This window comes from Meles meles, chromosome 4, assembly GCF_922984935.1.
Source record: "Meles meles chromosome 4, mMelMel3.1 paternal haplotype, whole genome shotgun sequence".
Lineage (NCBI taxonomy): Eukaryota > Metazoa > Chordata > Mammalia > Carnivora > Mustelidae > Meles > Meles meles.
Window position 1 is genome coordinate 97,433,971 of NC_060069.1, and position 22,659 is coordinate 97,456,629.

General features: G+C 37.3%; 1 protein-coding gene across 3 annotated transcripts in view; it reads left to right on the forward strand.

Annotated features, from left to right (window-relative positions):
- The window catches only part of IGSF11 (immunoglobulin superfamily member 11), a 137,192-nt gene that overhangs the window by 94,697 nt on the left and 19,836 nt on the right, over positions 1–22,659 (forward strand). For 2 of the 3 annotated variants that reach the window (XM_046003601.1, XM_046003602.1), the window contains exons 2-4: positions 17,440–17,603; positions 18,995–19,202; positions 22,065–22,220. In XM_046003601.1, the coding sequence (XP_045859557.1) occupies positions 17,440–17,603; positions 18,995–19,202; positions 22,065–22,220 (528 nt within the window). Of the gene's footprint in view, positions 1–16,004; positions 16,103–17,439; positions 17,604–18,994; positions 19,203–22,064; positions 22,221–22,659 lie in introns of those variants that run through there. The other variant, XM_046003603.1, reaches the window with a different exon arrangement.

Consider the following 22,659-nt stretch of genomic DNA (forward strand, 5'->3'; position numbering starts at 1 on the left):
AATACAAGTTCTTGATGGTTGTGTGTGTGTGTGTTAAGATTTATTTATTTATTTGAGAGAGAGAGCACACAGAAGGAGAGGAAGAAACAGACTCCCCACTGAGCAGAGAGCCCAAAGCAGGGCTCGATTTCAGGACCCTGAGATCCTGACCTGAGCCTAAGGCTGACGCTTAACTGACTGAGCCACTCAGGCCCCCAACTTTGATGTATTTTGAAATTAATTTCTACCAAAATAAGGGTGATATGTTTGTTTTTTAAATAGTGTCTTTTGAAAACAAGAAATTATTAATTTTGTATATCTAATTTATTATTTTTAAAAATAACTCATGCATTTTGTATTCTAAGAAGTATTTCCCTAATTCAGAGTCATAGAGACTTTTTCCTGTGTTTCCTTCTAGAAATTTTATAGTTTTTACTCTTATACTTAACTGTTTGCTCCATTTCAGATTAACTTTTATATAAAGGTATAAGGTAAAGGTAAATTAATATTTTTGTATTTAGAGGTCCATTGTTCTAGCACTATATTTTGAAAAGAGTATCCTTTTCCACTTAACATCTTTGCAACCTTTATTGGAAATAAATTGGCCATATACATGTAGATCTATTTCTGGACTCTCTAAGTTTGATCTTATGCTAATCTCACACTATCTTGACTACCTTAGCATCATAGTACATTTTAAAATTGGGTATGACAAGTCCTCAAACTTTTTTTTTCCTTTTTATAATTTTGCTATTTTTTAAAAAATTATTTATTGTCAGGAGTGAGTGTGAGTAGAGGGAGGGGCAGAGGAAGAGAATCCTCAAGCCTACTCCCCACTGAGTGTGTGGGTCCATCTCATAACCCTGAGATCATGATCTGAGCTGAAATCAAGAACTGGATGCTTAACCAACTGAGCCACCAGGTGCCCTTCAAAATTTTGCTATTTTAATCTTTGCTTTTACACATATATTTTATAAGCACTTTAACTATCTCTACAAAATAGCTCCTGCAGTTTTGATTAGAATGTACTAAACCGTTAGATGACTTTGGGGAGACTTAATATCTAACAGTATTAAGTCTTTTGATTAATGGTTGTGGTTTATCTCTTCTTTTATTTAGGCTCTTTAATTTCTCTCAGGAAAGTTTTGTAATTTTCATTATATAGATCTTACAGATATTTCATTAAAGCTATCCTTAAATGTTTTGTCTTTTTTGATGCCATTATAAATGGTATTATTTAAAATTTTTAATTTTCAAACTGCCTTTGCTATTGTATAAAAATATTTTTGTATGTTTTTTGTATATTGATCTTGACTTCTGTAACCTTGCTAAACTAATTTATTAATTAAAATTAGTTGCTTTTCTGTAGATTTAATAGAATTTTTTAAAAAGATTTTATTTATTTGTCAGAGAGAGAGAAAGAACGAGTGAGCACAAGCTCACTCTCAGAGAGAGAAGCAGGCTCCCCGTTGAGCTGGGAATCTGATGTGGGACTCAAGCCCACGACCCTAGGATCATGACCTGAGATGAAGGCAGCCGTTTAACTGACTGAGCCACCCAGGCGTCCCGATTTAATAGAATTTTTAATGTAGATGGTTGTGTTATCTACAGATAAATACAATTTTACTTTTTTTTTCAATTTTACTTTTTATTCTTTCCAATTTATATGCCTTTTCCACTTATTCTTGCCTTAACTGCAATGGCCAGGATCTCCCTTGTTGAATAGACCTGGTGAGAGCAGGCATCCTTACCTTGTTTCTGATTGTAAAAAGAAAACAACTTATCCATTTAGTATAAGTTGTCTTTGTATCATTAATATGATGTTAGCTGTTGTTTTGTTTTGTTTTGTAGATGTTTGTTACCAGTTTGTGGAAGTTCCTTCTCTTCCTTGTTTGAAGAATTTTTAAGATTAATATTCTATAATGAATACTCATTTTTTAAAAAAGATTTTGTTCAATTGAGAGAGAGAGAGAGAGAAAGAGAGAGCCCGTGCACGTGTAGAGGCAGAGGGAGAGGAAGAAGCAGACTTCCCACTGAGCAGGGAGCTCCAGGTGGGACTGGATCCCAGGATACTGGGATCACGACCGGAGCCAAAGGCAGATGCTTAACTGCTGATAAAATTAATTTTCTTTAATGGTCAAAGGGCTCTTCAGGCCATCTCTGTCTGTTAGAGTGAGCTTTGGTATTTTATGTCTTTCAGGGCATTTGTTCATTTCATCTCTGTTACCAAATATGTTAGCATAAAGTTATTTATAATATCCTTTCATTATTCTTTCACTGTCTTTAGTATCTGTAGTTATGTCCCTTCTTTAATACTTGTATCCTCTCTTTTTCATTCTTGAACAGTTTGGTTAGAGATAGATCAATTTTATTGACCTTCTCAGAGAAGTAGCTTTTGATTTCATTGATTTATCATTTTCATTGAATTCTACTCTTTTCTTCTTTCGACTTGCTTTTGATTTAATTTGTTCTACTTTCTTTTTTTAAAAGATCTTATTTATTTATTTGTCAGAGAAAGAGAGCATGAGCAGGGGGAAGTGACAGAGGGAGAAGCAAGCTCCCTGCTGAGCAAGGATCCTTCCTGATGCAGGACTTGATCCCAGGACCCTGGAATCATGATCTGAGCCAAAGGCAGATGCTTAACCAGCTGAGCCACCCAGGGTTCCCTTGTTCTACTTTCTTAAAATGGATATTTGGGTTGTTGATTATAAGCCTTCTTTTTATATGAGCATTTAGATGCTACTACTTTTTCTCTAAGTAGTCCTTGCTTCTCATAAATTTTGATATGTTCCATGTTCATTTTCATATAATTCAAAGTATTTTCTGATTTTCCTTGTAATTTCACCTTTGAAGTGAAGTATTTAGAAGTGGATTTTCATGACTATTTGATAATTTTCTAGGTTTCTTCCTATCATTGAATTTTAATTTGATTCACATTCTTTGTATGATTTTAACTCCTTTAAATTTAAGTTTATTTTGTAACTCAGAATATGGTCTATCTTGGTGAATATTTCTTGTATGCTAGAAAATAATGTGTATTCCAAGATGTTGAGTAGAGTGTCCTAAAAATCTAAGTTATGTTAAATTATTTATTAGTAATGTTGTTTAGGTCTTTTGTATTTTACTGATTTTTTTTTTACTGACTTTTATCTACTCTATGAATTTGTTCTATGTCATTGTTAATGACAGAAGAGTGTTCCAGTCTCCAGCTATGATTGGTATTTTTCTTTTTCTCCTCTCAATTCTATCAGTTTTTGCTTTATGTACTCTGAGGCCCTGTTATTAGGTATATACACAGGACCATTATGTCCTTGATGAATTGACCCCTTTATCATTATATAATGTCCTTCTTTATTCCTACTTTAGTAGCTCTTCTCTCTTCACATGCTGCTGCTTTTTCAAACTCCCCACCAAGAAGGAAGGTCCTATTGGGTTTGCCAGGCACCGTTGTATTTGGTAGTGTAGTATCTTTTGACAAAGATCTTCTGACAATTATGTCTCAAACAACCGTCCAGTCTGTAGGTGACAGTTTTGGTCAGGTGCCCATTCCTGGTAAAAACACTTGTAGCCAGGATGTGAATGAGATCCCGTGTCACAAACCATGGTAACCCATGTAAGGAACTGTCTCATTTTCTTTCTCTGAAGGGAATTGTGTGGTCTTGGTAGCTGTCAAAGTATCATGTCCCATCATAATTGCAAAACCTGGTCCTGGTTGGTTTTGTGTCTTGCTTCTTTAAACACTTAATTATAATCACATAACTCACTTAGTTTTACAAAAGGGCTTGCAAAGACAGATGCCCACAAGAGATGGGTGGATGTCCTAACTGAGTAAAGTGGGCCATATTGTAGAGTAATAGGGGTTTGGGGATTCTGGGGATTTTGGCAGTATGGAGAGTTCATGCTTCGTCTAATAGGGGCAGCACTAATTGTCATGTGAAATGCAGGTCCAATGTTAACTAACGTTTATAGTTTTTCAAGACAAGTGGTAATCTGTTAGAATTTTGTGTTATTTAATTGTAAGTTATTCAAAATATTTAAAGAGTTCGAGGGAGTCATATAATATGGGCAAAGTATGTATGTGAATGATGTCATCTTGTCAGACTGTGGTCACCCCTGTAAGAGTATTCTTAAATACCTATTGCTGAAGCCAGATATGTAATTGGGAGGGGTCAGTAATAACGGGAGACTTGCTGTAGAGGATTGTGATCAAGTTCACCTCAAGTGCTAGGAGCTATTATTGAGTAAATCACTCACATGACAGTTATGGCTTGGCATGAAAGGGCCAAATATGCGGATATATATACTTTTATCTGATTATTTGAAAAGTGATAAAGGGGAGTGATAATGTAGACCATGAGCATTGGTTGGGTACAGGGCTTTGGGCTACCTCTGTCTCATCTTGGGGTCTGATCTGAGGAAATAATCTCAATACCTAGGTCTCCTGCCATGCGGTTTGCCCTTGGTATGGTGCCCAAGGAATGTTTGTGGTTGAAAAGGAGAAGTTAATGAGAAGGCACTACAGTAAGACTTGAAGGGGAGAACCATAAAACCATGGAAATACAAGACTGCAATACCATGAGTCATAGACTAAGTGGGCGTATTCCCTGCTTTAGCCAAAAGATAAGGATATAATTTTACAGTAGCTTGCTTTTGTATACCAACAATCAAGTTTATCATTTAATATAGTATCAAATGAAGTAGAGATTTGGCACTGATCCTACAAATTGATTAATGTAGATGACCAGTGCGTAATAAAGCCATCTACATTGATCAAATTAACCAGACATTTACTCTTCATTTAGTTTAGTACTGTTTTGATGGCCAAAATATAATATAATGACAACTAGCACAAACATTATTTTTTAGTTCAGATGGCAGTTTTAAAAAATCATATAATAAAATTATAACAGTAGGTTTTTTCATCTAATTAGGATTTGCTTACAGTGTGAAAAGAAAGTGATTTGTTTGTTTTAAAATCATTATAATATTTAAGATGTGTGGTATTCCATAGTTACCTTTAGAAAACAAGAAGTGTAGAATTTTTATTTTTTGAAATTTATTTTAGTCTCATGGAAATACAGAACTGAATTTGCATAGGTTAAATGAATTTTACATTTTTTATATGTAGGAAACAGCACTTATGAAATCATGGGGAATTGTATAGGCCAATTAGCATTTTGTGAGTGCTGACATTAATATTTGGGGTGACAGGGCAACATAGTCCTCCCAAATTACCATCACATCGTTTTGATTCTTTGTTGACTGTACTCCCAGAGGGAAGTAGTCTGGCAGTTGGGCTGATCCTGAAACAGGAGTACATGCTTCAGACATCAGTGAATACTTTGTTGTAAAATCTCAGTTGGATTGTTTGTGCCTGTCCTTCTTCTGAATTTCAGGTGTTCTGGCTCTGATGGATTTGCAAGGGACATTTCATGTTCCTTCAGTCTGCAGGTCACTGTAAAATGTCTTTTGTCTGTTCTCTTGGCTACTGTGTAATGTGGATGATCCCTATGAAGACTTCTGAGGATTCTCTGCTGCCAGTTTCTTCTCCTCTGACGGGTAATTCTTGGTCTGAGAAAAGTGTGAATTTCTTTTGGCTTTAAATCTTGGGAAACAGGAGCCTAAAGAAAGAGTATAGACAACTGTTATTTATGATTTCGGCTCCTTAGAGGAAACAGGGCCATGTGTTTTATGTCTTTCTTATTTAATTGCTTAGCATCATTCAGAATTCATGAGTTTACTTAATTTTTCTTGGGTGAAAGTGCTAAGAAAAGATTCAAGCTTGCAAAATGCTGCCAAACCAGTTCCTAAATTATGCATTTCTCATGTAAATATTGCAAATTCTAAGGTATTTTAAATGAATTTTTAATCTAATATTTAGCATTAAAGTTTAAATTCCTGCCTAGAATTTCGAACATGGAAATACACTCTAAAAGGAAATAGGGTTTTTAGTTGTTTCTTTAATAAGATAGAAAAAAATTTAATCATTTGAAATGTGAAAAATACCCATTTCCCTCCTTCTTACTCTTTCTAAGAAATTTTCAGTTGTACTCAGTTTAGTCAGTATGTTAAATAGGAATTCTGAGACACAATCCCAAAGTAGCTTTGTCTTCCAGATCTCTTTAAGTTTATTTAAGATCGAGTTTTCCTTTTCCTATGTGAAAACTTAAGCAGATTATACAACTTCTCTGATCACTCTGAGTTTAGAAATAAAGCAAAACCAGAAAAATCTCAACTAACAGATAGAAATATATGTGTGGTTTCCAGGATGCCCAGTGATCCACCCTCTATGAGTTCAGAGGTCTACCCCCAGCTTTCTTCTTGATCTTAGGACAGAATCAATAGGTGGCCCTGTACTGGCTCTTCTTGTGTTCACATCTTATCATGGGGAGCTCTCAGATGTCCTTGTCCCTGAAAGATTCCAGAAATATAGGCCCTGTTGTTTGGGTAGGAAAGGGTTGGGACTTGTAGCTCACTAAATTCTACAAGGAAACTTCCTCAGAGTCTCTCTATAGATGTTTACTCTTGACCTATTTATTCCCCGTGTAGTTCTGAAAGTTAGGCAGCCAGTTTTCAGTCATTTTCTTTACGTGAGTCCTTCAGGGCAATTTATTGTACTACGTGCTTTGGCATCTTATATATTAATATATAATGTTGTAGGGTCTTGGATGACTATCTTTTAAAATTCTGTTCCATAGAGAATCCTAGTAGGTAAAGAATGTAACAGCCTTTTTATGTTAAATGTTTCTATCTAAAAGAGACTGAGAGTAGAAGGGAGAGAGATATTTATAGGTAAATTGAGCTTCTGTTGCTCAGTATCAGTTTTATTCGTAAGGAAGTAACCTCTCACTCTAATCTTAATAGATGTGATAACATTATAATTTATTTTCCAAGATATGATCTGTGGAAGAATTTGACATAGTAGAAAACATACTGTATTAGAATTCAGAAGACACAGGTCCTGATCTTAAGACCTTTGGCAGCCTAGACAAATACAGTATGTAGGCTTTATGTGGAAACTAAAGGAATTGAATTATATCAATTCAGTAATATGTATTTATTGAGTTCTTAATTCAGTGCTTAAAGTAATGGAGTTCTCAGAGGAAGCAAGATGGTGGAGAACTAGGGAACTCTGTTTCAACTGGTCCCCTGAATTTAGCTGGATAGCAAACCATTTTGAACACCCACAAAATCAGCCTGAGATGTAAGAATATACATCTGGATCTCTATAAGCAGAAAAGCAGCTGCTTTTTGCAAAGTAGGATGTGTGGAGTTGTGAATCTGCGGGGAGATATCAGAAGATAAACAGAAGGGGAAGGGAGCCGCCATAGGCTGGCTCCTGGAAAGTGATGTAACATCAGAGCTTAAATTGGAACTCTTTGAAATCTGCTCTAGTGAGAGATATCTCTCTCTGAAAGGGACTCTGGAAATGAAAACTCAGAGTTCTAAGTAGGGCATTGTGGTATTGATAGGAGCAACCACAGAGCCAAAGGGGGTTCCTGACCTGGTAGAGTTCCTGAGCAGTGGAGACAGAAGCAGGTTATGGTCAGTGAGCCCAGGAAGGGACTCATCTCCATAAACCATAAGCCAGGTGGTTGAGAATCGCTCTCTTGAGCAGCCTGAAAAAATCTGAAACCTGTGTCTGTGACCAAGCAAAACAGAGTGGTAGTGCCCCAGAAAGGACTTTAAAGTGGCAGCCAGGGGCTCCTGGGTGGCTCGGTGGGTTAAAGCCTCTGCCTTCGGCTCAGGTCATGATCCCAGGGTCCTGCGATCAAGCCCCACATCGGGCTCTCTGCTCAGCAGCGAGCCTGCTTCCTACTCTCTCTCTCTCTGCCTGCCTCTCTGCCTACTTGTGATCTCTCTCTCTCTCTCTGTGTCAAATAAAAATAAATAAATAAATAAATAAATAAATAAATAAATAAATAAATAAAATAAAGTGGCACCCATGCATGATCCAGGAGTTTTGGGGATGTGCAAGATCCGGTGGCTCCTCATGATTTTGGAGTCACTGGTACTCAGGGCAGTGGTACTCAGGGGGCCCTGGGACAACCTCTCAGAGAGTTGCTGTGGGCATGGTCTGCTGGAGGCTGTGGTTTTCAGCAGAGCATATAGAGGTGGAGACCGTTTGTCCCAGAAGGCTTATTAAAAAGGGAAGACTATGATTTTCTGCTCTGAGCCAGAGGGTTGGCTGTGGCCATTTTTGCTCTGATCCTCTGAAGAGGCACGGAAAGCACCCCAGGGAACAAAAGCCGCAACAGAGGACCGGTTTCCACTGAGCCCATCCTCCTGACAGGGAGTGAGGCAACTCTATACAGGCAGGGTTACCTGAGAAACTGTGCTCAGGCCCCTCCCGCAGAAGACAGGCTGGAAGAAAAGGTGGACTACAATCTTTTGGATCCCATAAGCCTGTAAAATCCCAACACCAAGAGAAATTGTATATTGAGCCCTAGGTGTGGCTTCATGACTTGTTTATTTTCAGATGAAATTCTTTTTTTCTTTTTCTTACACTTATTCTCTTTTTCTTTCTACATTCTCATTTCAATTAGAGTTTATGTCAACTTATATGCATAGTTGCTTTTTAACTTCTGTTTTTTTCACACACATATACTTTTATAGATAGATGATTTATTTTAGTCCTTTTTTTCACTCTATTCAATTTTACCTTTATATATACAAGCTTTACTTTCATTGTAATTTTGGGACATAGTGTCCTCTAACACACAGACCAAAATACACCCAAGAACAACTGAAGACTGCTTTGTCAACACTGAGAGAGGTTGTAGCCCCATCTCTCCCTTCCTTTATAAAAATTGTTTTAATTTTTAAATTTTATTCTTGTGTTTCATTTTGGCTTTGTTTTATGGTGTTGGCTTCTGAACACTCTGGATTTTGCTAGGATGCATCTTGCTTGGGTGTTGGTTGATATTTTGAACTCCGCTCATTCACTCAACCATCCCTCGACAGAATGACTAGGAGGAGGAACTCTCAACAAAGAAAAGAACCAGAGACAATGTCCTCTGCTACACAACTAATGGATATGGATATGAGAAGCTATCAGAGGTAGAATTCAGGCTAGCAATTATAAAGTCAATAGCTAGGCTTGAAAAAAGCATTAGTGACAATACAGAATCTCTAAGAGGAGAAATGAGATCTAATCAGGCCAAACTAAAAAATACTATGAATGAAATGCAGTCTAAACTGGATACTCTAACAGCCAGGGTAAATGAGGCAGAAGAATTAGTGTTCTAGAAGATAAGCTGATGGAAAGGAAGGAAATTGAGGAAAACAGAGATAGGCTGCTAGTAGCACACGAGAAAAGGATTGGAGCAATTAATGATGCATGAAATGTTCCAGTGGTAGAATTATTGGGATCCCTGAGGGGGTGGAGAGAGTGAGGACTAGAAGGTATATTTCAGCAAATCATAGCTGAGAACTTCCCTAATCTGGTGATGGAAACAAGAATTTGAGTCCAAACAGCAGAGAGTACCCCTCCCAAAATCAATAAAATAGATCAACACCCTGACATATAATAGTGAAGCTTGCGAATTTTACAGCCGAAGAAACTATTCTGAGAATAGCCAGGAGAGGAGGTTCCTTACATATGGAAAGGGAACATCAGAATAACAAGAGACCTGTCTACAAAAACCTAGCAAGCCAGAAAGGGCTGGCAAGACATATGCAGGGTACTAAATGAAAACAACACGCAGCCAAGAATACTCTATCCAGTAAGGCTGTTGTTCAGAATAGATGGAGAGATAAAGAACTTTCAGGACAGGCAGAGACTAGAAGAATGTGTAACCAGCCAGCAAGACATTCCTGCAAGAACTATTAAGGGGGAGTCAGTAAATGAAGAGAGATGCCAAGAGTCACATAGATCAGAAAGAAACAGAGAAAATCTATAGAAACAGGGACTTTACAGGTAACATAATGGCACTAAATTCATATCTTTCAATAGTTACCCTGAATGTAAATGGGCTGAATGATCCCATGAAAAGACACAGGGTTTCAGATTGGATGAAAAATCAGGAGTGTCCATATGCTATCTACAAGACTCATTTTGAACCTAAAGACACCTCCAGATTGAAAGTGAGGGGATGGAGATCAATTTACTACTCTAATGTACCTCAAAAGAAAGATGGGGGAGCAATCCTTATATCAGACAAATTAGATTTTAAACCAAAGAACATAGTGAGAGATGTAGAGGGACACTATATCATACTTAAAGAAAGAATCTGTCTAACAAAATCTAACAATTGTAGATATCTATGCTCACAATATGGGAACAGCCAATTATATAAACCAATTAATAACCAAAATAAACATATTGATAATAATACACTAATAGTAGGAGATCTCAACACTCCACTCACAGCAATAAACAGATCGTCTAAGCAGAAGATCAACAAAGAAACAAGAGCTTTGAAGCACACATTGAATCAGATGAAATTCATAGATATATATAGAACATTGCCCCCTAAAACAACAAAATACTCATTCTTCTCCAGTACGTATTGAACTTTCTCCAGAGTAGACCACATACTGGGTCACAAATCAGGTCTCAACTGATACCAAAAGATTGAGATTATTCTCTGCATGTTCTCAGACCACAATGCTTTGAACCTGGAACTCAACCACAAGAAGAAATTTGGAAGGAACTCAAACCCTTGGAAGTTAAAGCGCATCCTGCTACGGAATGATTGGGTCAGTCAGGAAATTAAAGAAGAACTTAAGCAATTCATTGAAACTAATGAGAATGAAAATACATCAGTCCCAAACCTATGGGATACTGCAAAGGCTGTCCTAAGAGTGAAGTACATAGCCATCCAAGCCTCTCTCAAAAACTTAGAAAAGTCACAAAAGTACAAGCTAACTTACACCTGAAGGACTTGGAGAAAGAACAGCAAATAAAGCATAAGCCAAGTAGGAGAGAGAAATAATAAAGATTAGAGCAGAAATCAATGAAATAAAAGCCAGAAAAACAGAAGAATAGATCAATGAAACTAGAAGCTGGTTCTTTGAAAGAATTCAGATCGATAAACCTCTTGCCAGACTTATCCAAAAGAAAAGGGAAAGGACCCAAATCAATAAGATCATGCATGAAAGGGGAGAGATCATGACTAACACCAAGGAAATAGAAACAACTATTAAAAATTATTACCAGCAACTATATGCAAAGAAATTAAGTAATCTGAAAGAAATAGATGCATTCCTGGAAACGTAGAAACTACCAAGACTGAGACAGGAAGAAATAGACAATCTGAATATACAAATAACCAGTAAAGAAATTGAATCAGTAATCAAAAACCTCCAAAATACAAGAGTCCAGAGCTAAATGGCTTCCCAGGGGAATTCTACCAAACATTAAAGAAGAAATAATACCTATTCTACTGACGCTATTTCAAAAAGTAGAAATGAAAGGAAAACTTCAAAACTCAGTCCTATGAGGCTAGCATTACCCTGATCCCAAAACCAGGCAAAGACCCCATCAGAAAGGAGATTTACGTACCAACATCCCTGATGAACATGGATGCCAAAATACTCAACAAGATCTTAGTCAATAGGAACCAACAGTACATTAAAAGGATTATTCATTACAACCAGGTGGGATTCATTGCTGGGATGCAAGGGTGGTTCAGCGTTTGGAAATCAATCAACCTGATACAGCACATTAATAAAGAAAAAGACAAGAACCATACGATCCTCTTAATTGATGCAGAAAAAGCATTTGACAAAATATAGCATCCTTTCCTGATTAAAATTCTTCAAAGTATAGGGATAGAGAGAATATATCTCAATATCGTAAAAGCCATCCATGAAAAGCCCACCAGCGATGTCATTCCCAATGGAGAAAAACTGAGAGCTTTTCCTTTAAGGTCAGAAACATGACAGGGATGACCATCTCACTATTATTTTTCAACATAGTTCTAAAAGTCCTAGCCTCCACAATCAGACAACAAAAAGAAATAAAATGCATCCAAATTGGCAAAGAAGAAGTTAAACTCTCTCTCTTCACAGATGATGTGATACTTTATGTGGAAAATCCAAAAGACTCCACCCCCAAATTACTAGAACTCATATGGCAGTTCAGCAACATGGCAGGATACAAAATCAATGCACAGAAATCAGTTGCATTTCTATACACTAACAATGTAACTGAAGAAATAGAAATTAAGGAATTGACTCCATTTACAATAGCACAAAAACCATAAGATACCTGGGAATAAACCTAACCAAAGAGGTTAAGGATCTATATTCTAGAAACTACAGAACACTGCTGAAAGAAATTGAGGAAGACACAAAGAGATGGAAAAACATTCCATCCTCATGGATTGGAAGAATAAACATTGTGAAAATGTCTATGTTGCCCAGAGAAATTTGCACTTTCAGTGTAATCCCTATCAAAATACCATCAACATTTTTCACAGAGCTGGAACAAACAGTCCTAAAATTTGTGTGGAACGAGAAAAGACCCTGAATCACCAGGGGAGTGTTGAAAATAAAAACCAAAACTGGGGGCATCATGATGCCTGACTTCAAGCTAGATTACAAAGCTGTGATCATCAAGACGACATGGTGTTGGCACAAAAACAGACACATAGATCAATGGAACAGAATAGAGACCCCAGAAATGGATCCTCAACTCTATGGTCAACTAATCTTTGACAAAGCAAGAAAGAATATCCAATGGAAAAAAGACAGTCTCTTCAATAAATGGTGCTGGGAAAATTGGGACAGCCAATGCAGAAGAATGAAACGGATCATTCTCTTACACTATACACAGAGATAAGCTCAAAATGGATAAAAGACCTCAACGTGAGGCAGGAATCCATCAAAATCCTAGAGGAGAATATCGGCACAGCAAGTTCTTTCAAGACACATCTCCAAAGGAAGGTTAGCAGTAGCAAAAATGAACTTTTGGGAATTTGTCAGGATACAAAGCTTCTGCACAGCAAAAGAAATAATTAACAAAACTAAGAGGCAACCCATGAAATGGGAGAAGATATTTGCAAATGACATTGCAGATAAAGGGCTTGTATCTATAAAGATCTATAAAGAACTTATGAAACTCAACACCCCCAAACCAAATAATCCAGGCAAGAAATGGGCAAAATACCTGAACAGATGTTTCTCCAAAGAAGGCATACAAATGGCTAAGACACATGAAAAAACATTCAACATCCCTAGCCATCAGGGAAATACAAATCAAAACCACAACAAGATACTACCTTACACCAGTTAGAATAACAAAAATTAACAAGGCAGGAAACAACAAATATTAGTAAGGATGTGGAGAAAGGGGAACCCTCTTGCACTGTTGGTGGGAATGCAAGCTGGTATAGCCACTCTGGAAAACAGTATGGAGGTTCCTCAAGATGTTAAAAATAGAGCTACTCTACAACCCAGCAATTGCACTACTAAGTATTTATACCACAGATAGAAGGGGCACATGTGCCCCAATGTTCATAGTAGCAGTGTCCACAATAGCTAAACTGTGGAAGGAGCCGAGAAGTCCTTCAATAGATGAATGGAGAAAGATGTGGTTCACATATACAATGGAATATTACTCAGCCATCAGAAAGGATGAATACCTATGGTTTGCCTGGACATGGATGGGACTGGAGGGGATTATTGTAAGTAAAATAAGTCAAGCAGAGAAAGACAGTGATAGGGTTTCACTCTAATGTGGACATAAGGAATAGGGTGGAGGACCACAGGGAAGGGAGGGAATACTGAATGGGAAGAAATCAGAGAGGGAGACAAAGCATGAGAGACTCTGGATTCCAGGAAACAAACTGAGGGTTACAGAAGGGATGGGGTGGGGGGGATGGGTTAACCACGTGATGGGTACTAAGGAGGGCACGTGTTGTGATGAGCACTAGGCATGTTATACACAACTAATGAATTATTGAACACTGCATTTGAAACTAATGATGTACTATATGATTGTTAACTGAACATAATATTAATTTAAAAAGTAATGGAGTTCTCAATAGACCTTACAGTATACTGGTAAAGATATGTTAAATAATGAAATGAAATGAAATGAATATAGAAACTAAGGAAAGTATGGTCGCAAGTTTGGATAGTGCTCAGAATGGAAGGGACATTACCTTATGAGACCCTGGGGGGCCAGGAAAGGCTCTTTTGTGAAAAGTAACACTTGAGCTGTTTGGAAGGATGAGTAGGAGGTTACTAAGGAAAGGAATTGGGGCGTGGACTAAATGAGTGTGTGCGTCATGCTCGTATGTTTGTAAGTAGTTCTTACTGTGGGGCTTGGCGTCTGTGTGCTAGTAGCTGTGGTTGCAGCGCTAGCTGTCATCAGCTGTAGGCATCTGGTACTGCCCTTATCATACCCTCTTGGTGACAGGGTGGGTGCAGTTAGCCCTGTACATTTCTCTCATCTCGACTATTTCTTCTATACCGGTCTCAGTACTTGAGATTTCAGAGTTAATCTTCTGTGAAACGTGAAATAGATGAAGTCAGTATTGGCTAGCTTCTTCCACCCCCAGGCCTGCTCTCTGCCGGCAGACCTGCTCCCCTTCCCTCCGCTCCCACCCTGGCCTAGGAAATTACTCTTTCTTTACTTACTCCAGTCTCATTTTGGTAGTTTTCCCATCAGCATTTTTCTCTTTCATTCTCAGTTTATATTAGCCATTTTTTTCTTTTTGAAGTTTGTATGAAAGATTGCATGAGTTGAGCTTGAAATTAGTGAATTGAGGGTACACAGTATCCGTTTAAAGGGGACATATTCCCTTCACTTCTTAGAGTATTAGCTGGAGAAGATTGCCAGTTTGGCTTCTACACTTATTCTTAAAAACATCTCCAGTGGCATTTATTTAATCATAGTAACAGACAGACTCCCCTAACCCTCTTCTACCCTTTAAGATGCCTTATTCCCTGGTTCCTTGCCTGTTCCATGATAAACCTCCCCTCTCTGCCCCTTAATGCTTGAGGTTCTTTCAGTTTTCCTTTTAGAAACTTAGAGACTTTCCCTAATATTATTTTCCTTAGGGACTTTTCCTGATGTTATCAACTGCTTTGTGTCCTATCACAGATGGCTTATTTTATGAAATGTTTTATCCTGTAAATTTAACTCCTGAGAAATCACCAGACTATATGTGAAGAACATGAGGTTCTATAGAAGGAAGGTGTTATGTAGATTTATTTTTTTTAAACTAATTGTAATTATACCAGCATGTTATTGTGTTACTTTTTTTGGAGAATTAAGATAATATCATTTCAAAGTAAAACAGTTGGAGATACCACCATGGGCTTAATGTATTTTTCATGATTAGAGTAGCTTCTCTGTTGGATATCCCTGACCTATTTTAATCTCCTGTTAGTCCCATACTGTTCTATAGTCCCAGGGGCACAGGCATTCTTTTTAGAAGAGATAGCAGTTGATTTTCACTTCCCAGGATTTGGCTCTGGTAGATCACTATTTTCTTTTTTGAATTTTAACAGTGTTATTGAGGTATAATCTACATTCCACAAAATTCACACATTTAAAATTCAGTTATTTTTTGGAAATTTATAGAGTTGTACAGCCATCTAACAATCCAGTTTTGGAAGTTTTCCATCACCCTAGAAAAGTTCCATGCAATGTATCTGCGTCAATCCCTCATCCCTCCTCTCTAGCCCCATGCAACCACTGATTTGCTTGCTGTCTCTTTAGATGTGCTTTTCCTAGACGTTTCATGTAAATGGAGTCATACAGTATATAGTCTTTTGTATCTGGCTTCTTAACATTTAGCAAAACGGTTTTGAGAAGCGCATCCATGTTGTATCAGTAGCTTGTGGTTTTCTTTCCCCACAAGTGATGTTTCATTGTATGGGTATTCCTCACTTTGTTTGTCCACTAAACAGGTGATGGATATTTGTATTATTTCTGTTCAGTAATGCTACCATGAATGTTAATGGTCTTAGTGTGATGTGTATTTTCACTGTACTTGGTAGATCCCTAGAGGTGACATTTCTGGGTTGTTATGTTACAGTCTCACCAGCAAAGAATGAGGACTCTAGCTGCTCTGCCTCCTTGTAACAACTTGGTTTTGTCTTGATGACAGCCATTCCAGTGCTGTGTGACGACGTCTTATTGTGGTTTAATATGCAGTTTCCTAATGTGAGTAATAATATGGAGCATCTTACCATGCACTTATTACTTTTTTGGAACATTTACTCCAATATTTTCCTCATTTTAATATTGGGTTGTCTTTTCATTATTGAGCTATAATAGATCTCTATATTTTCAGTATTTGAGTCCTTTATCAGATGTGTGAATTATAAATATTTTTTCCCAGCCTGTACCCTGGCTTTTTATTTTCTTAATTAAATCTTTTGAAGCACAGAAGTTTTTAAAATTTTACTGAAATCCAGGTTTTTAGTTGTTGTCTTTCATGATTTATGGTCCTGGTGACTTATCTGAGACTTCTTTGACTAAACCATAGTCACAAAGATTTTCTCCTTTGTTTATTTCTAGAGGTTTTATGGCTTTAGCTATTACCTTTAGGTCTGTGATAACATTATGAGTTGATTTTCATGTATGCTTGGGGTAAGGGTCTGAGTTATTTTGTTGCGTATTAGTATCGAATTGTTCCAACACCATTTATTAAAGACCATTTCCCCCCATTTAATTGTCTTATACCTTTGTTAAAAAGCATTTTACTAAAAATATAATGATTTACTTCAGAACTCTCAATCCTGTGCTATTTTCCTGGTGATCTGTCCTTAATCCTAGTTCCACACTGTCTTGATGACTATAGCTCTGTAGCAAGTTTTGAAATCAGACAGTGTGAATTCTCCAAATTTTTTCTTATTTTTCAATTTTATTTTGGCTATTCTAGTTCTTTGCCTTTCCATGTGTTTTAGAATTTGTTCATCAATAGCTACAAAAAGTGCCTGCTGGGATTTTAGATGGGATTGCTCTGACTCTATAGATCAGTTTAGACAGAATGGAATTTGTTAATCCATGAACATTGCATATCTGTCCATTTTTGGTCTTATTTGATTCCTTTCATTAGCATTTTATGATTTTTATTATATAAATCTTACATAGAATTTTTTAGATTTATGTGTAAACATTTAATTTCAAGTGTGCTGTTATAATGATGCTCTTAAAAAAAAATCGGTTTCTCATCCCGATCCTCAGCATTGCTAGTTTTGCTCAAACCCTATCAGTCTTCTTCTCCCATCTTGTATTTGAATCTGACCAGACAGCAGCTACTTACTTTCTTACAAAATAAAGTAAGTAGCTGCTGAAATTTTTCTTTTGTGGTTTCTAAGATATAAAGGGGTGAAGAGTTTTTATTATTTTGAGTCAGTGATTGGTCAGTAGTTGTTCAGTAAGACTGTCATGTTAGTCTGCTTACGTTCCAAATAGTGTAACACGTGAAACTTTTCTCAAGAGGTTTGGTCTGTTGGCCAAGTGTGAGCACATTACCTTTCCTCTTCCCTCTGCAGGTGTCGCAGCTTCCCTGGAAGTCTCCGAGAGTCCTGGGAGTATCCAGGTGGCTCGGGGCCAGACGGCAGTCCTGCCCTGTACCTTCACTACCAGCGCTGCCCTCATTAACCTCAATGTCATTTGGATGGTCATTCCTCTCTCCAATGCGAACCAACCTGAGCAGGTACTTCTGTCCCATTCCATGCTACCTCTCAACAATTCATCTTTTCAGAAGACGTGGGTCGAAAAGCATCCTGAGTGCATATTTGATTTCTAGAGTAAGGTAGTACTTTCGGTGAGCCTGTGCTGTTTTAAATCCTACTTCTGTGTTATTAGTCAACTATCAGAAGAGGTTATCCTCTTTTTAAGAGACTGTTGTGGTTTTTTTTTTTTTGTTTTTTTGTTTTTTTTTTTTTTGACAGATGTCAAGGACTCCTTCTGAGAATTTTATGTAGGAACCTGGAATTTTTCCAAAAGGCATTGCTGATAGGAAATACCAAGACAGAAAAAGCAAAGCATACTTTGACAGGAAGGGACTGACACAGGTGGATGAGAGTATGTTTGAGAGACAGTGATAATGTTAAGGAAGTAAAATTAGATAGTAGTGCTTGATTTATTTGGCTTATTTCACAAGTGTTTTAAAATAAACACAGCCAGGCATACTAGCCAGCCTCAAAGAGTCTCAAATAAATTAGGGTACATGAAAACAGAAGCTACTACCCAATTACAGGTAAAAGATCCATAATTTGTATTAACCATTACAGAAAATGATGTTCAGAAAATTAATGATTAGTCATCATGATTATTCCTTTATTCCCAAAGATAATTTATTACTGTTATGAAGCTTTTCTGAGAAGGTAAATTTTCTGATATGAATTCAGATATGTATATTTAATAGAAGATTTTTTTTGTTTCTCCAAACCATGAAACTTATTATAATTAGACTGAGTCTTTAAGATCATTTTATTCAAACTTTTCACTTTAGGAGGCAAAGAAAGACTTGTCTGTAGTTACCCAAACATTTACGAATGGAGCTGAAATAGAACCAAGTTTCTCATTCTCAACCCACAGAGCTTTTTGTAACATCTTCTGAGTCCTGTCTCATGAATAGTTAACTTTGATAATCGGAATTGAGGAAAGAAGAGCAATCACAGACCTGCAACTTCTTCCTTTTAGGATGTTCATTTATGTTCAGGCTATAACTAGGATCTATCATTTTGTCACCTAGTAAGCATGAGAATGGCAGTGCTAATTTTTTAAACTTTTTATTCTGGAATTATTTGAATAAAAATATTTATAGGCTGATAGATTGCATTCAAGTTATTTTCTATATTGTGATGAGTTCGACAAGGAAACAGTGTTATTCCAACTTGAGATATGAGAATTTAGAATCCCAGAATGCACCTATGCACTGGTGCTATAGTAAAAAGTGGGTGACAACTGTTAAGATGAGAAAGTTTTCCAGTGTTTGGTGCACTGTCTACTAGTCTACTGTCTAGCAGATAGTTACTGTTATGTACCATGTGTCTAGAAGGGGTTGTAATGGCCTGTTTATTTATTTTCTTTCTTTTTCAGGTCATCCTGTATCAGGGTGGACAGATGTTTGATGGTGCCCCCCGGTTCCATGGTAGGGTAGGATTTACAGGCACCATGCCAGCCACCAACGTCTCTATCTTCATTAATAACACTCAGCTCTCAGATACAGGCACCTACCAGTGTTTGGTCAACAACCTTCCAGATAGAGGGGGCAGAAACATTGGGGTCACCGGTCTCACAGTTTTAGGTGAGTGACAGGATGTTCCAGGCACCTTGACTTTGCTTATGGTATGTCCCTCTTCTTGAGCATATTTATTTCTGCCCATCCTTCTACACTTTCTCTCTGCTCGTGTCCTTTTCCTGTCTCCTCTCCTGTCTGCCCTGTCTGGACTCTGCTTCTCTCTGGTTTTTACACATGATCTTCCCATCCCTTTCTCCTTCTGGTGGTTCTCTGAAGCTTCTTAAATGATTTGCTCTGAAGGTAGAGAAAGGTGGTGTAAAATACCGTCACGAGTGGCCTCTCACTGATGAAATGATAGGACTAAATGATAGCACTTACCATTTAGAGCCACTTAAATCAAGAGTCATTTATTTTGAGTACAAAGCAGAAGTTTCAGCTCATGTGAGAAAATGATTACTTCATGTCTACATAACACTGAGTAGGCTCCCCACAGTTCTCGGCTTATACCTCATGTCCTGGTATAATTTCAGTAATACCCCCTTTTACTCTCAAAAGTCTGAGAATGATAAGTTATATGATCAGTTTGGTCTTAATACTGAGACCATACAGATCTAGGGCCTTTTCGAGGTGGTGTAGATGATGAACGATAAAGCTTAATTTAAAATGTAGATGTCTTGTTTCAATGGGTGCTTCTCCCATTATACCATAGAGTTAGACTATCTCATACTAAATTAAGTCCATTCTAAACATGTTGTATTTCTCACTTCTGCTGCCTCTGAAATAAAACCCTGCTTCCTAAATGCATGCTTGTGGGAGAAGCAGCTCAGTTCAGTTCATTTGGGCTGATGCTCTTGATTCTTCTCCATCCTAGCCATGTCTCAGAATCTACTCCCTTATTCCTTGGCAAATTCTTGCCCTTCCTTTTCCTTCCTGTTGTTGAGTTACTTGAGAATATCAGTAATGGGGCTTTTTGCCATTTTCCCTCTGTGGGCGACAATATGCTGTAGCCTCGATGTCTGGTTTTCCTAGCCTTCAAACGAAATAAGAAAGCGAAGGACCAGGTTGGAGATTTCTATCCTAGAAATACAGTAATCTGTTTAAAATTGTAGAGTTTTAATTATATTGTTTTTATATTTTATATAAAATATGTATTATATATAAATACATATTTTATGTATTTATGTATTTATGTATTTATATATGTATTATATATAAATACATATTTTATATATTTTATACTTATATTAAATAGAATTTTTAATTATACAGAAATTTTTATGAAATATAGAGATTTAAAAATGCTTGAGTACTAAATACAGAGTACTAATAGAATTTCAGTGTTTTTCTGATGTTTATACCTCTAAGCTAGGTAACTGTCTTCCCACATTATCTAAGTTTATTTTTTCAATTTTTAAAGGAAAAAAAAAAAAACACCTTAATTTATCTTATAGTTAATGCTACCTCCAGAGAATTGTTTTGGGTTTCCTTTACAGTCTCATGGTGGCAACGTCAAAGCTAGTAATGGAGGACATTGGTTTACCCCATCACAGCAACTAGGATTCTCTGAGATTTTTTACTTTTCCTACCTTATACCCTTTCGTTGTTCTCTCTCCCCCATCTGCTGTCTTTCCTGGTTCCTCTGTCTACTGCACTTATCTTTTATGTATTCTTACATTCATTTTTTAAAAGGTTGAACACATTTATTGAATAGTCATTAGCATTATAAGTACATCATCACTTGGATTTCAACTTTAATTCCTATGTACGCCAGCATGAGACTCCAGGCCATGGGCTTAGTGTATATTTTTATTTGTTTGCATTCTTACTGCAAAGCACCACATTTTTTCCTTTAGTGCTCTTTTTGGGTAATTTTTTATTTTGTGTCATTTGTGTCCTTATCTGCCTTAAAATGTCCACTGCATTACGACCAAGTAGTAGACATACTTGAGCCTTCCTCTAACTTCCCCCTGCATAAAGGAGAATTTAGGCCTGTCTGGTTTTTGTTAGTAAAGTAACAAAGAGCCCCCTGTGGAGAGTAGCTGCCAGGGCCAGTGGTTGCTCTTTCTTGAAATATCTTTTCTAAAAGTGGCTTCTTGCAGTAATTAAAAATATTTTTTGATTGTGGTAAAAGACACATACCGTGAAATTTGCCATCTTGGCCAGTTTTCAAGTCTATAGTTCTGTGGTGTTTCGTGTTCATGTTGCGGGGAGGCCCATCTCCAGCACTCTTTGCATCTTGCAAAACTAAAACTCTGCTCATTAAACAATGTTTCATTCTCCTACCAGCGGTGGGTAACCATTTTTCTATATTCTGTTTCTGTGGATTTGACTACTCTAGGTGCCTCACAGAAGTAGAATCATTTTCTTTTTATGACTGCCTTATTTCACTTAGCGTAATATTCTCAAGGTTCATCCATGACCATAGCATGTGTCAGAATTCCCTTCCTATTCAAAGCCAAATAATATTTCATAGTATGTACGTACCACATTTTGTTTACCATTCATCCATCCATGGACACTTGGGCTGTTTCCAGCCTTGAGCTGCTGGGAATCATGCTGCTGCATGCATGGGTGCTCTCACTCACATCTCTAAAGGCAGTCTGTGGGCATGGATGACCTTAAACATTCTTCTTTAGAGGAAGGAGAGTGAAACCAAGAACGTAAGATTTCTTGAAAATATAATGAAGGTGTGTAGCCTTTTTTATATGTTTGCCCCCTGCCAGCTGAAGCTATGGGCCCTGCACCTGTATCCAAGCCCCTGAATAGTACCTAGGACTAGCCACGGACTTCACTCATAAAATAGTCTTCTGGTGTGTGTCCTACAAACATTGTCATCTGGGGTTCCAGTGCACTAAATGTTGATGTCTCCTATATCATCAGTTGGCTTACAGTAAATGCATACTTTATTCCTTATTCTTCCTATTGTAGTTCCCCCTTCTGCCCCACACTGCCAAATCCAAGGATCCCAGGATATCGGCAGCGATGTCATCCTGCTCTGTAGCTCAGAGGAAGGCATCCCTCGGCCAACTTACCTTTGGGAGAAGTTAGACAACACCCTCAAACTACCTCCAACCGCCACTCAGGGTATGTACAGTGTTGCTTTACCCATTTAATCAGTTACCATGCAAAATTCAAATTCTAAGACTCATGAAGTAATTAACTTTAATAGATTTTGAAAAATAACAAGCTGTCTGCTGAAAAAGCTACCTGAATCATTTTGCGTTTCCAACTTTGAAGAGAATAAAACTTTTTCTTTCTCGTGTGCTGCCTTTATATATCTCATCCAGTGGTAACTATATATGGAAATTTTGTTCTATTACAGTGAAGACTTAAAATGGCTAAATGGTAGCTTCTTTATATTGTTAACTCTAAGATACCCCTTGAAGTTGATAACTGAGAAGCCACTTCCTCCTTGAGGCACAGTTGCCTGTTTTAGTGTGAGAAGCATCAGCATGATCATGAGGGGGTCAATCATCCTGTTTTCAGCCTCAAGTCTAATTAGAGGAAGAAGATGGGAAAGAGA